This window comes from Eptatretus burgeri, chromosome 17 (genome assembly GCF_056783735.1).
Source record: "Eptatretus burgeri isolate ZD-2024b chromosome 17, Ebu_testis_v1, whole genome shotgun sequence".
In the NCBI taxonomy this organism is placed as follows: domain Eukaryota; kingdom Metazoa; phylum Chordata; class Myxini; order Myxiniformes; family Myxinidae; genus Eptatretus; species Eptatretus burgeri.
In genome coordinates, this window is record NC_140977.1 from 42,692,548 (window position 1) to 42,705,047 (window position 12,500).

The 12,500-nt window shown below is 45.7% G+C and overlaps 1 protein-coding gene across 7 annotated transcripts in view; it reads right to left on the reverse strand.

Moving 5' to 3' along the window:
* Window positions 1-12,500, reverse strand: part of LOC147009897 (collagen alpha-1(XIV) chain-like) — a 165,066-nt gene that overhangs the window by 109,858 nt on the left and 42,708 nt on the right. For 6 of the 7 annotated variants that reach the window (XM_085861478.1, XM_085861475.1, XM_085861481.1 and 3 more), the window contains 3 exons: window positions 6,235-6,393; window positions 3,683-3,847; window positions 2,576-2,790 (listed from right to left, as the gene is read on the reverse strand). In XM_085861478.1, the coding sequence (XP_085717604.1) occupies window positions 2,576-2,790; window positions 3,683-3,847; window positions 6,235-6,393 (539 nt within the window). Of the gene's footprint in view, window positions 1-2,575; window positions 2,791-3,682; window positions 3,848-6,234; window positions 6,394-9,356; window positions 9,400-12,500 lie in introns of those variants that run through there. The other variant, XM_085861482.1, reaches the window with a different exon arrangement.

Below are 12,500 nucleotides of genomic sequence, written 5' to 3' on the forward strand. Positions count from 1 at the left end.
AATCTCAGAATGGTATCCGGACATCGCAATGCAGCATCATTATCCACGGGGTGCAGGACCATGCTGCCAGCATCATCGCTGTTGGTGTGGCTGTGCCGCTAATGCAGTGCCCCCAAGTAGTTTTTGGCAGGAGGGACGGTACACACATTGATGAATCACCCTGCCTGTGCAACACAGGGATGGACAGTTTATAGCTGCGTCGGGATTCGAACCCAGGCGAGATAGACTACAGGTGAGTGTGCATACCTGTAAGCCATCATGTCAGAGTGAAATCCACCTTCAATAATATTCATATAGTTGCTTGCGTGAAGTTTGGCAATGAAGACCTTTCCAATGAAATTCAAGCCGTGACAAAACGATGGTCGAGTTGCACATTCAATGAAACAATGGATTTCTTTGGTGAGTGTGATACAAGAAGGGAACTATCAGCCAATAGAATGTGACGTGGTATCGCATCAGTTAAACACTTGAGCGTTGAAATTTGCGGTTTTTTTTATTATTTTTTTATTAATACATGGTCTCGGCTTGTGGAAGACCTATGATAAGAAACAAATCAGGACAAAACACAACAAAGGGGAAACACCAACAGCAGGTGGAGGGAGAAAGTAGATGGAGATGGACAAACAAGGGATGCAGGTAACGATGAGGGGTAAGGGAGAACGGAATGGATGGACAAGATGGAAAGACAAGCAAAATTTTTGGGAAGGGTGGGGGTGGTTTAACAGGTGCCGAAAAGATCGTGGTCTTGGATGGGGAATGACTTGAGATGGTGGTGAACAGCTGGCTTGAAGATCTGGAGGGAAGAATAAGATTGGATAGTGTGGTAGGTGGTTCCACAGGTGGGAAAAAGAAGAATAAATGAGTGAAGGTGAGCAGTGGTTCTGGATTGAGGCAATTTCACTTGGAGGGGGTTGCTGGTGGATCGGCGTGTGACCTGCAGATACCTGGGGGGGACGAAGCAAGGAGAGGATAGAGGGAGCAAGTCCAGAAATAAGGCGCAAGAAGACAGAGAGACCACCGACCTGTCGGAGATGGCGAAGTGAAAGGCCCGTAGACTCAGCTTCATCGCGAGAAGTTCCAATGATATTGAAAGCCTGTTTTTCCAGGGCGTCAAGCTGAGAAAGATGTGAGGCAGGGGAGCCAGCCCAGAGGGGAGATTTGTCGTTGATGTATTAAGTTATATTCCATTTTGTTCATGGCTGCACTCTTTTCAGAGCTTCGGTGCCGCTGAAGCACTCACTATAGGCAGAGAACACAATGAGTAGTCTTCCATTGCTCTTCCCAGCAGTAGTCAGGAAAGCGGTTACAAGGATCTGGTGAGTCAACAGTTGATGCATGAAATATAGCCGTCTATATGCACACCAGAAGGGTCACCCAATCAAGAATGGGAAAATTTAGACTAAAGGAAATCATCAACAAGATTGTTCCTTGCTAAGATCAAGTCTTCTTCGTTCGCATGCAGCACAAGGCTGCGGGGTAGCATCATTGACTGAGGGCAAGCTCAGCCCCTCTCCCGGCTCAGGTAGTGACGCTTACGCGCCACCGCCCGAATCAATGCGAGATGAAACTTGGGCATATGTCATGTGACATACGACGACGTTCAATCACCCAAAGTGCCATTCTATCAGGGGTTGTTTTTTTTTTTTACATTAATTTCATTAAAAATTGAATTTTTTTTGTGTTGACCTTCCATGTGTGAAAATAATTGGCCAAGGAAGTTTGGATATGTATAAGGAACAAACACATTCTTGTGTTTGTATGTATGTATATATATATATATATATATATATATATATATATATATATATATATATATATCGTAGCTCCCGGTTGTAGTGGTGAGCATCAGCCATGGATTATGTCTCAAACGGTAAAAACACATAATCCACAAAGAACAACAGTCTGTCTGCCACCCAGACGATTGTTCCTGCTAATGCAAACCAATCAACTAGAAGGCACGTGGTGCGATCGGGCGGACAAATCGAAATGTGCGGAGTATGACAAGCGCTCCGCCAATCTCCCATGGACGTAAAGTCCTGCGCAAGCACACCACACAACCCGGAGGCTTCAGCCCGGCGACTCATGTCAAACAGACAAATATTTTATGGTCACCGCTGGTTGAACATCAAATGGAGCCACCTATCCAAATTTTGTGTTTATTTACCCTCATCAGGATGGCATACCGTATAAATATCAAACCAATGATGATGTTCGTCATGCTCCCACCAATTCTCCCCATCCCCCTCAGCCACCGGACAAGCTTCATCACTTATTGGCAAATCATCAGTGACAGTGTAGACAGAAATGTGTACCACCGAGGCTCCCAAGCATATACCACATGCAATGCCAATAGCAGTCAAAATATAAAATTCTATCACCCCAAATTGGAAAGAACAACCAATCAGCTCTCACCGAGGCTGCAGCTCGGATTGCGATAACAGATTAATGGCACGTGCAAGTACTGTTATGCTAATCAGGCCACATTTTAATTATAATGTATCATAATAATGACACCAAGAAGGAAGTGACATGATTAGAGATAAAAGAACAATTAGAAAAGAGACTGGAAAGCAACCTCATAGGCAGTGCCTGGAGAGAGTCGCTCAAGAAGGGCAGATATCGCATTCGACGGTAAGTCCTGCTGGAGCCCAGAGTCAGGACTACTGCCGACTGGCCACATTGACAGTCGATAAGAGGTGATAGGTTCTGCGGGTGCATCCCAGGCCACTTGTATCGTGTCAGGACTCGAATCCACTACGTGTAACTGTGGTGCCTCGGGCTCTGGAAGCTCTGAAAAGGGGTTAGAAGGCAGAGTAATCAGGAAAATTAATGATCCACCTTGAAAATCATAATAATGAACTAGAATGGCACTCGGTAGAGTGCATACCTCCACCAGGCTGAACAGTTTACATTTTGTATCCCATTGATAGGCCGGATCTGCATCGGGTCCTTTACCAAAATCAAATGATCACCTATCTTGTTCGGCACCGAACTAGCTTGTTCTTGTCACCTATCCAATTCATCCACCAAATTTCATCCAAATCCGTCCATAACATTTTGATATATCGTGCTATACATGGTTTTTGGCACTCTCTCTCTCTCCCTCTCAATGGTTAAGAATCACTTTAAAAATTCTGCTATCCAGATCCAGATCCAGATCTTCACAAAAATCTAATCATTTCATCCTTGGCACACACCCAACATGTCCACCAGGTTTCTGCCGAATCCGTCCAAACCTTTTTGAGATATCTTGCTCACAGACAGACATACAGACAGCCAAGGGTGAGAAAGCTAAGACCGTAAATATAAACGTTACAGTTTGATATTTACAGATGTTTATACTCCTCTTTTCTCCCATCATCATCATCACATATTCATTTTCATTTTCATTTTCATTTTCTTTCTTTCTTTCTTTCTTTCTTTCTTTCTCTCTCTCTCTCTCTCTCTCTCTCTCTCTCTCTCTCTCTCTCTCTCTCTCTCTCTCTCTCTCTCTCTCTCTCTCTCTCTCTCTCTCTCTCTCTCTCTCTCTCTCTCTCTCTCTCTCTCTCTCTCTCTCTCTCTCTCTCTCTCTCTCTCTCTCTCTCTCTCTCTCTCTCTCTCTCTCTCTCTCTCTCTCTCTCTCTCTCTCTCTCTCTCTGTCTCTCTCTCTCTCTCTCTCTCTCTCTCTCTCTCTCTCTCTCACCCTCAAACTCAATGCCCATTTGTCGTGCAATGGAAGCACAAATGCGTCGCGAGAAATCTTCCTCTAGTTCAGCCAGATTTCTGAAATCGGGAATCACGAAGATGTGATCGGATACAGGGAGAGATGCTATCCGTTCCAGCTCCTCCTCGTCTGCTGCCTTGATGCCTGGGAAGAAAATAAAAACAGAACAGTTTGAGAAAGAATGGGAAAACACGAGTAAGTCGAGAAATGGGTGAAACGTTAATTTTCCGGTTCAACATTTAAACTCCCACACTGACTGCAAAAACCTCTTCCCTTGTTTTGCCAAGGCCAGTGTTTCCACGATGACGCCACTGACTCAAGCTGAAGACAACATGTGTCACTCTTCTCCATATCATCGTTACATTCCGTCATATAGTTTTAATATATTTTGCTCTTCATGTCCAAATATGATGGAAAGGGAATCTAATCAGTGCAGAAGTCGTTTTGGAATTCCACAAATGTGTTCAGTATCAACCTTAACGCTTTGAACCCGAGCGGCCGTTTTATCGGCCACTATTCAAACCTCCATATACCCAAGCGGCCAGTTTACCGGCCACTATTCAAACCTCCATATACCCAAGCGGCCATTTTACCGGCCACTATTCAAACCTCCATATACCCAAGCGGCCAGTTTACCGGCCACTATTCAAACCTCCATATACCCAAGCGGCCATTTTACCGGCCACTATTCAAACCTCCATATACCCAAGCGGCCAGTTTACCGGCCACTATTCAAACCTCCATATACCCAAGTGGCCAGTTTACCGGCCGCTATTCAAATCTCCATATACCCAAGCGGCCAGTTTACCAGCCGCTATTTAAACCTCCATATACTCAAGCGGCCAGTTTACCGGCCGCTATTCAAACCTCCATATACCCAAGCGGCCAGTTTACCAGCCACTATTCAAACCTCCATATACTCAAGCGGCCAGTTTACCAGCCGCTATTCAAACCTCCATATACCCAACTGGCCGGTTTAACAGCCGCTATTCAAACCTCCATATACCCAACTGGCCAGTTTACCAGCCGCTATTCAAACCTCCATATACCCAACTGGCCAGTTTACCAGCCGCTATTCAAACCTCCATATACCCAACTGGCCGGTTTAACAGCCGCTATTCACACCTCCATATACCCAAGCGGTCAGTTTACCAGCCGCTATTCAAACCTCCATATACCCAAGCGGCCAGTTTACCGGTCACTATTCAAACCTCCATATACCCAAGTGGCCAGTTTACCGGCCGCTATTTAAACCTCCATATACCCAAGCGGCCAGTTTACCAGCTGCTATTCAAACCTCCATATACCCAAGTGGCCAGTTTACCAGCCACTATTCAAACCTCCATATACCCAAGCGGCCAGTTTACCGGCCACTATTCAAACCTCCATATACCCAAGTGGCCAGTTTACCAGCCGCTATTCAAACCTCCATATACCCAAGTGGCCAGTTTACCGGCCACTATTCAAACCTCCATATACCAAAGTGGCCAGTTTACCGGCCGCTATTCAAACCTCCATATACCCAAGCGGCCAGTTTACCAGCCGCTATTCAAACCTCCATATACCCAAGCGGCCAGTTTACCGGCCGCTATTCAAACCTCCATATACCCAAGCGGCCAGTTTACCGGCCACTATTCAAACCTCCATATACCCAAGTGGCCAGTTTACCGGCCGCTATTCAAACCTCCATATACCAAAGTGGCCAGTTTACCGGCCGCTATTCAAACCTCCATATACCCAAGCGGCCAGTTTACCAGCCGCTATTCAAACCTCCATATACCCAAGCGGCCAGTTTACCGGCCGCTATTCAAACCTCCATATACCCAAGCGGCCAGTTTACCGGCCACTATTCAAACCTCCATATACCAAAGTGGCCAGTTTACCGGCCGCTATTCAAACCTCCATATACCCAAGTGGCCGGATTTTTCTCCAGGAAGCCCAGAGTGGGGGAGCCGAAAGCCCAAGAAGTTCAGGCTTCAAAGAATTAACAATAATGAAGAATTTGGTGTTATACGTAATAAGGAGAAGAAACAATGATGATATAACAGTCATTAAACTATTTAGCGTGGGATCAATCCCTCATTTGACGACATGACTTGTAGCTGCCATTTTGATGCAGCGCCAGCTCAGAGCGCACAGTCATTTGGACCTTAAGTCCTTCGGTCATTAAGCAGGCTGTCTATCTCCATTATGCACGTTAAAAAAGTCCAACACCATCCAGGTACTCTGGCCTAATTCCCTGCATAGAGTTACCTGTATAATGCACACAAACTGCACCTGAAAGGTGGATACGTCACAGGCATGATGGGGGACAAAACGCCTTTATTACTCCGCTTATCGCTGTGTGTTACGATTACTCATGGAGAATAAAGTTGAAGACTTCACTTCCACCTTGAAAACAAATGAAAGACTTTAAGAAGCTTGGTGTGCATCTTCGAAATACATCAGAACATGAATCAAGAACTCCATCCGGCGGAAGCTAGAATATAATGATCCATTCTCTGTGGCAAGCCAATCAGAATTCTCCTTACCCAGAACAAAAAGTTCAACTCCGTTCTCCTTCAGACGCTGCACCGGTTCTGTAAATTCATCTTGGGCCTTGCCGTCGGTGATAAGGACCACCACGCGAGCAGCACCCTCACGAGCCTTGCCTTCAAAGCCAGTCTTGAATGCCAAGGACAAGGCCTCGCCTGGGGAATACATGGCCAGATAAAGGCTGGGAAGCAGAGGGGGGAGGAAAATGTGGAATACAAGAGCAATCGGGGAAAAGTAAACAGGAAGAAAGAGATTCAAACCTCCCAGCACGTCCATAAAGAACCCACAACATCATGAGAGTCCATACCAGTGCACATGGGTTGCTGTTTCACCCTCAGGAGCAATCCATCATCGCCGTTTTCTTTGTGTATGTGCACACATTGGTGGGGTGTTCATAAATTGTAGGAAATTAAAATTGGGAAAAGGAAGGAAATATCAGAGAGGAAGGGTTCAGTAAGGGGGGTTGAGAAGGGAGAAGGAGGAAGGTCTGAAATTCTTCCACTTTAGCATATGTAATAAATAGATGGCAGTTAAAATATCCTCAAGGCAGGGGGGAAAAGTTGGAATCAATGAGCAGATTTAGCACAAATTGGCAACAGCATATCAGTTCCCCCCCCCTAGTTTTTTGGTCAAAAAAACCAAAATTGTGGAATATTAATGGATTCCATGGTTGTTGAGAACATTTTTTGTATGAATGCCAGACGGGAAGAACATAATTCATTATATTTGAGCACAACCGCTCCGTAGTGCTTCGTCGCGCTCCATAGCTGGACGCGCGGATCGGCACTTGAGAGCGCTCGGAGACAACACTTCGGGGGCTTCAGTGGTTTCATCATTATCGTCATCAATCATCATTATCCAAGAATACCCAATTTGGTGTCTGCCTTTGGTCGATGCATCTGGTCGTTAGTTATCCAATCTCAACCAAACTTACCAAGGGGGCGAAGGGTATGTCATAACTCATAAGACAAAGATTGTGGTCATTGGTTTACCCCCCCCCCCCCGCTTCCTGGGAGGGGGCAGGGTGGGTTCCGAAAGGGAGGTCGACACAAATTCTTGATGTAAATGTGTACCGGGTCCAGGGAGAGTGTATGATGGCAGGCTTTCTATCTGAATTTTATATTTTGTCCTCAATTTTACATTTTCAGACATTTTTTCCAGTTTATTATGTTGCTCTAGGCTCGATTGCGGATCCGGATGAATTCCCAATGTTGTATTTACTTTTTCCGTCTTGGAAAAAACGTCAGCAGCTTGGAGCGTCGTTTGCGATGTTCTCTTGCTGTTCTCACCACTTGCTCACTGAATTGGATCTTGAGGTCATTTGCCTATTGTTCCTCTCCCTTTCTTGCATACTTCGAGTTTTTTTTGGTTTTTTTTTTTGGTTTTTGTTCCTATTCCTTAATTTTGTTGAACTGTACAGGACATAGAATAAATTTGAGCCCCTACCCCCATTCCTCTAAAATAATTTTCCCAGAAAAGGGAGCACAAGCTGCCAATACTATACCCTCACATTCCCCCTCCGCCTTCACTTTTCGAAAGAAATCGATGCCCTTGCTGTTGATAAACCATGATTTGCATTAAAGGGAAAAGCAGAACAAACTCATCGACATGAGAGATGAAGAAAGGGACAGCCGCTCCCACTAAATTTATAAAGAGCCACCCGTTTCGAGGGACTTCTGATCATTTACCCATGGAGAACCTCCCGAGGGGAATATAGATATCAGAGAATGAACAACCAATGTCAAAGTAGATCTGCAAACACATAAACATTGCTGCACAAACCCAATACAATACTGCATTTACAACAACCTCTCCCATCCCTTCAGGAAGAGACGCCAATCAGAAACCAGCCGCAGGTGCCGTTTTATCCTTACCGACCTTTACGTAAGGTCGCAAAGAGTTGGAGGCACAGCACATGCAGGTGAAACTTCAAAAAGAACCTGAAAGAAACAATTATCCTCTACAGCCGACAATCCACACCATGAAACCAATAAGAGCAAGGTAGTTGTTCAGACTTTTTTCTCAAATTCCTTTTCCAATTAATGTGCCCAAGCAAAAATACTACAGTTAGAACTACAGCATGTGAGAATAATGCTCTCATATACTATAGTTGGTAACAGGTCCTACTACAGTAGTCTGCAGAGAATTACTACAGGAAATTGCTCGCTACAAATAGTGACTTTGGGCAATGAATCCTCCTTAAAACGATCTTGCACTCGCTGGATGCCTTGAGAGCAGCCACAGATGGCAGAGCATGTCGTCACATTCGGGCTGATAAAGCAAATATTTTCCACTCAATTAATTCATTTTGCGACGGAGTAACTCGGTGGCCTTGTAAGCAGACGATGACACAGGAAGCCATTAGTTTGTCAATTTGCACTCACAATTCCACTTCTCACAGAAAGTTACATCCTGAGCCTGTGCCTCTGCAGGATGATACTCTAGGGTCTGGCACTCTCTTCCAACGACCAAATGCCCACCGAATCCTGCTAGGCGAGATCACGATCAGCACAACGTCAACATGACCGGTAATTGGAGGAATTCCCAGTGAGTCGTGGCATTTTTGTGAATAAACTACTTTGATGACCTTGTATGTTTAACAAAACAACGCCGAAATGGTATCCTAAATCCTGCTGGAGGTTAAAATTAGAGTACTGGGAATGTGATTATTGAGTTCTGTAATCCGAGCTTGTCTCTAAAATCGGACTGTCGGTAAACCAACTGAGCCGGCTCATGAAGGGTACGGAGTCCTCTGCCTGCCTCTCCTGGTCTTGATCAAATATGATGCTCGTTCACACTTTCTGGTTGACCATGAATGTACCCTTAGCTTAGGGATATTGGGATTGGCACTGAAATACTACTGAGGAAAAGGCAAGACTACTGTCCACATGGCACCGACACCACACCGGCAAAGTACAACAAATGTAAACCAGAGTTGGTGTCAAAGCCACCCAATGCTCGCCTGTTTATACATTTATCGTTTTTAAAAGACTAGTCCAGGGGTCGGGAACGTGTGGCTCACGAGCCAGGTATGGCTCTTTTGATGATTGCATCTGGCTCGCAGATAAAATTGGAGTTTGAAACTTGGAAAGCCCAATATTTCTCGCAGAAGCTTTACCTATAGTTTGAATGGTGTCGTGCTTCATTCACGTGCAGGGCTGAACTTGGCAGAAGGAGAGAAGAAAAAACACCTCCGAATTGTCTGAAGCGGTTTTTGGTCGTCCAGTCATGCGGCCGACGCGAGTAGTGATTTCGGTTCCTCCAATGACGTGCCGCCACCGAGACGCGTCACGGAATTCATCTCGACCAATCACGCGCCACCGCTGAGGCGACTCGTGATTTCGGTTCCTCCAATGACGTGCCGCCGCCGAGACGCGTCACGGAATTCATCTCGACCAATCGCGCGCCACCGCTGAGGCGACAGCATCCCAGAGTCGGCCGGCCGCGCCGCACCTCTCGAGTATGTCAGCCCGTGCGCAGGCCAGCCAGACTCACTTGGGTCAACATCTCCCTCTCTCTCATTTGCTCAAAGCTCACCCTTCGACGAAGAAGATGGCGAAAAGAAAAAAAGATGAGGAGTATCGTACATTTCAGTACGAATGGGCCGAAGAATTCGCCTTTGTGGAGAGAGCAGGTTCTGTGGTGTGTCTAATTTGCAATGACAAAATTGCATCGATGAAACGGTCGAATATAAAGCGGCACTTCGACACGCACCATGCTACCTTTGCATCAAAATACCCTGTGGGAGACAGCAGAAAGAAAGCGTGCCAAGAGCGAGTGAGCAGGGTGCAAGCCAGCCAGCAGCAACTCCGCGTATGGACCCGGCAAGGTGACTATAATTCCGCCAGCTTTGCTGGATCTTTAGCAATAGTGAGGAACGGAAAACCATTCACAGATGGCGAGTATGCAAAAACGTTCATGCTGGATGTCGCCAATGAACTTTTTGATGATCTTCCGAACAAAGACAAGATAACCAAACGGATACAAGACATGCCTCTGTCGGCAAGAACTGTTCATGATCGTACCATCATGATGGCAAACCAAGTGGAGGAAACGCAAGTGAAGGACATAAATACAGCGCCGTTCTTTTCCCTGGCTTTGGATGAGTCAACAGACGTAAGCCATTTGTCACAGTTCAGTGTGATTGCAAGATATGCTGCTGGTGATACACTGCGCGAAGAAAGTCTTGCTGTTCTGCCAATAAAAGGGTCCACAAGAGGTGAGTATTTATTCAAGTCTTTCATGGAGTTCGCTCAAGAAAAAAAATCTACGAATGGATAAACTTATCTCAGTGTGTACTGATGGTGCTCCGTGTATGGTGGGGAAAAACAAAGGATTTGTGGCGCTTCTCCGTGAACATGAAAATAGACCCATCCTAAGTTTCCATTGCATTCTACACCAGGAGGCACTTTGTGCTCAGATGTGTGATGGGCAGCTTGGCGAAGTGATGTCGCTGGTCATTCGTGTGATCAACTTTATTGTTTCCCGAGCCTTAAATGGTCGCCAGTTTAAAACACTGCTGGATGAAGTTGGAAATAACTATCACGGTCTGCTTTTGCACAGCAATGTGCATTGGTTGTCAAGAGGGAAGGTGCTTAGCCGTTTTGCGGCTTGCCTGAACGAAATCCGGACTTTCCTTGAAATGAAAGGGATTGAGCATCCTGAGCTAGCCGAAACCGAGTGGCTCCTCAAGTTTTACTATCTCGTGGATATGACTGAACATCTGAACGAGCTCAACGTGAAAATGCAAGGCATTGGAAATAGTGTTATCCCTTCAACAAGCCATGTTTGCTTTTGAAAACAAGCTGGAGCTCTTTATCATGGATCTTGAAACAGGTCGTTTACTACATTTTGAAAAACTGAGACAATTTAAAGATGCATGCACAGCAAGTGAGCCCACTCAAAACCTTGATCTCCACCAGTTAGCTGGCTTCACATCCAGTCTCCTACAGTCATTCAAAGCACGCTTTGGAGAATTTCGTGAGCACACTCGTCTTTTTAAGTTCATCACCCATCCAAACGAGTGTTCACTGAACACAGCCGACCTGAGTTACATTCCTGGTGTCTCCGTCAGAGATTTTGAAGCAGAAGTGGCTGACCTGAAGGCCTCAGACATGTGGGTGAAGAAGTTCAAGTCACTGAATGAAGATTTGGAAAGAATCGCACGACAGAAAGCGGAGTTGGCGAGCAAGCACATGTGGACAGAAATGAAAAAACTTCAACCCGAAGACGAGCTGATTATCAAACTTGGAACGCGCTTCCTGTCACATACCTCACACTGCAGCGTGTGAGTATTGCTGTATTGACCTTGTTTGGATCTACGTATGCATGTGAGCAGTCATTCTCACATCTTAAAAACATCAAGTCCAACCTACGATCACGTCTAACGGATGAAAGCCTCAACGCTTGCATGAAGCTTAACCTCACCAAGTACCAACCAGACTACAAAGCCATCAGCAAATCCATGCAGCACCAGAAGTCCCATTAATGGTGAGTATTATAACAACATTATTTAAAATAATAAATTCAGAGGCTTATTATACTCACATTTAGTTGAATTCAGTCTTAAAATATATTATATGGCTCTCACTGAAATAGATTTCCAAATATTTTGCTTTAATGGCTCTCTGAGTCAAAAACGTTCCCGACCCCTGGACTAGTCTAATAATTAATATTTTTTATAAAGCATTGCAGTGAAGTTTAATTTTAACGCAATATATTGTTGTGGTTGAGGAAATTCGCAAACCACCATTCAGGTCCCGTAGGTGAGATATCTCTGTAAGTACATGTGTAGTTAGCCCCAAACCCGTTGTTTGGGGGGAATAAATGTGATTCATTCGGGCTGCGACCCTTTAAGATAGCCGTTTTTCTGTTCTATCTTTATTTTGAACCAACCACGTCTCAACCGCCATCACACAACAACCACCAACCGCAACGCCGCTTCACAACAACAACAACGCCAACAGCCACGACCTTTACAGCACACCATCCCGCAACCATCGCATCACCGCCATTCCAAGCGTCACCGTGGCCAGGGACCGCCACTTTAGACCCTCCACCACCTTCGCCTCTCCTTCTGCGGCCATTCCCGCACCGCTTGTGAATGTCGAGCGTCAGGCTGTCCTGGCCTCGTGCGGGACGAGCGCCAAACAGTGGGTGCAAAAAGCGGCCTTTTCGAGGAGAAGTCGGATCAGGAATGATACACGCCCACTTCTGATCCGTCCTATCAGCAAGTGTGGGGCGATTTGGCCCCGCCTCCAGG